This window comes from Penaeus monodon, chromosome 15, assembly GCF_015228065.2.
Source record: "Penaeus monodon isolate SGIC_2016 chromosome 15, NSTDA_Pmon_1, whole genome shotgun sequence".
In the NCBI taxonomy this organism is placed as follows: Eukaryota; Metazoa; Arthropoda; class Malacostraca; order Decapoda; family Penaeidae; genus Penaeus; species Penaeus monodon.
The window spans coordinates 3,765,946-3,767,339 of NC_051400.1; the positions used below are offsets into that span (position 1 = coordinate 3,765,946).

Sequence of the window (1,394 nt, forward strand, 5' to 3'; positions counted from 1 at the left end):
AAACAAAACAAAACAGGTTACTATTAAAGTCGAGGGTTGGATGCTGGGAGTTTTTATTCCAAGTCAATATCAAGGGATTGAGAACAAGGCTTTGATTTCAGAAAATAACAATGGTTCCTTTGCAAAATTCGGCCCTTCTCAACCCCTCGCGAAAGCATAAAATCCAGCGTCAGAAATCCATCCCCGCCCTTGTAGCAAAAGCAAGGAAAGGGCTTTTTCTTCTCAAGGGCACTGGGTTATTGGGGTGGTTGTTGGCGTACACGTTTGGGGTTGTAACCGTTGGCCTTGGCGAAAACAGCCCCAAGGGGAAAAAAGGGGATTTGAAGGGGGTTTGTTGAACATGCCCTCCCCATTTTGAGGGACAAAAAGTAGGGGGTCCATCCCAAAACAAAACCACAAGTCACATTTCCTGAGAGCCCCTTTGCACAAAACGGCATTTCAGAAAGGGGGCCCTTTCTGGTTTCCTCACCCCTTCGGGGTTTGACCCCCATTTTCTCTTGGCTTGTTCTCGCATTCCCTTCTCGTGAGCAGCAACAGCCTTAACGATGAAAGTGTAGCTGTAGATGATATAGGCAAGAGGGAAGAGATATACCCACACAGAGTAGACGTACAGATAACTCCTGGAGAGTTCAGTCTCCGTCAGGTAATCAGTACCACATGCAAGCATGTTACCTTCAGGTACATATCGGTTCCATCCGAAGAAAGGAGGAAGGCACCAGGCAAGAGTGAAAAGCCAAGTGCCAGCAATCCTCATCATGGCTCCACCAGATGTGAGAGGTTCAGCAGATACTCCCTTGACGATGACGTTGTATCGGTCAGCAGTGATGAAGACCATGGACCAGATGGACACACAGCCGAAGAAAGAACCGAAGAAGGCATAGATCTCACAGAAGAATGCTCCGAGAACCCACGTTCCCCAATAAGCGTTGACCAGAAGAGGAGGAGTCATGGTGACCATCATGAAAAAATCGGAGATGGCTAAGTTGACAACTAAGAGGTTGGCAGGTGTTCGCAGACTCTTGGTATTCATGAATACCCAGATGACAACAAAGTTACCAGCTACAGACAGTGTTCCCATGACAGTCATCCAGAAGCCGAGAAGACCATACCAGAGAGGATTCATGGGAGGGAATTGATACCAGTGAGAATGTACCATATGGAGCATACTTTCTGGCACTGTGTCTACCACTGTATAATTCCCATAAGGGTTAGTGGTAGGAAGGACAGTGTCCTGGGCTGGACTATTCCACGACGACATCTGCAATGGAATTTACAATTTAGATTATGAGTTAGTCATTACCATATATTTGTCCATGCAATCTGTAAAGTACACCAGAAAATAGAAAAAAAACTAAAAATTGATTGATATGCATATAGACTATAAAGGAACACAC

At 45.6% G+C, this 1,394-nt stretch overlaps 1 protein-coding gene and 1 pseudogene across 1 annotated transcript in view; both read right to left on the reverse strand.

The window, feature by feature from the left end:
- Positions 1 to 1,394, reverse strand: part of LOC119581647 — a 5,528-nt pseudogene that overhangs the window by 3,790 nt on the left and 344 nt on the right.
- The window catches only part of LOC119582092 (rhodopsin-like), a 1,894-nt gene continuing 900 nt past the window's right edge, over positions 401 to 1,394 (reverse strand). Inside the window, exons 2-3 of the mRNA XM_037930339.1 lie at positions 1,301 to 1,320; positions 401 to 1,258 (exon numbers count right to left, since the gene is read on the reverse strand). Of these exons, the coding sequence (XP_037786267.1) occupies positions 401 to 1,258; positions 1,301 to 1,320 (878 nt within the window). The remainder of the gene's footprint in view (positions 1,259 to 1,300; positions 1,321 to 1,394) is intronic.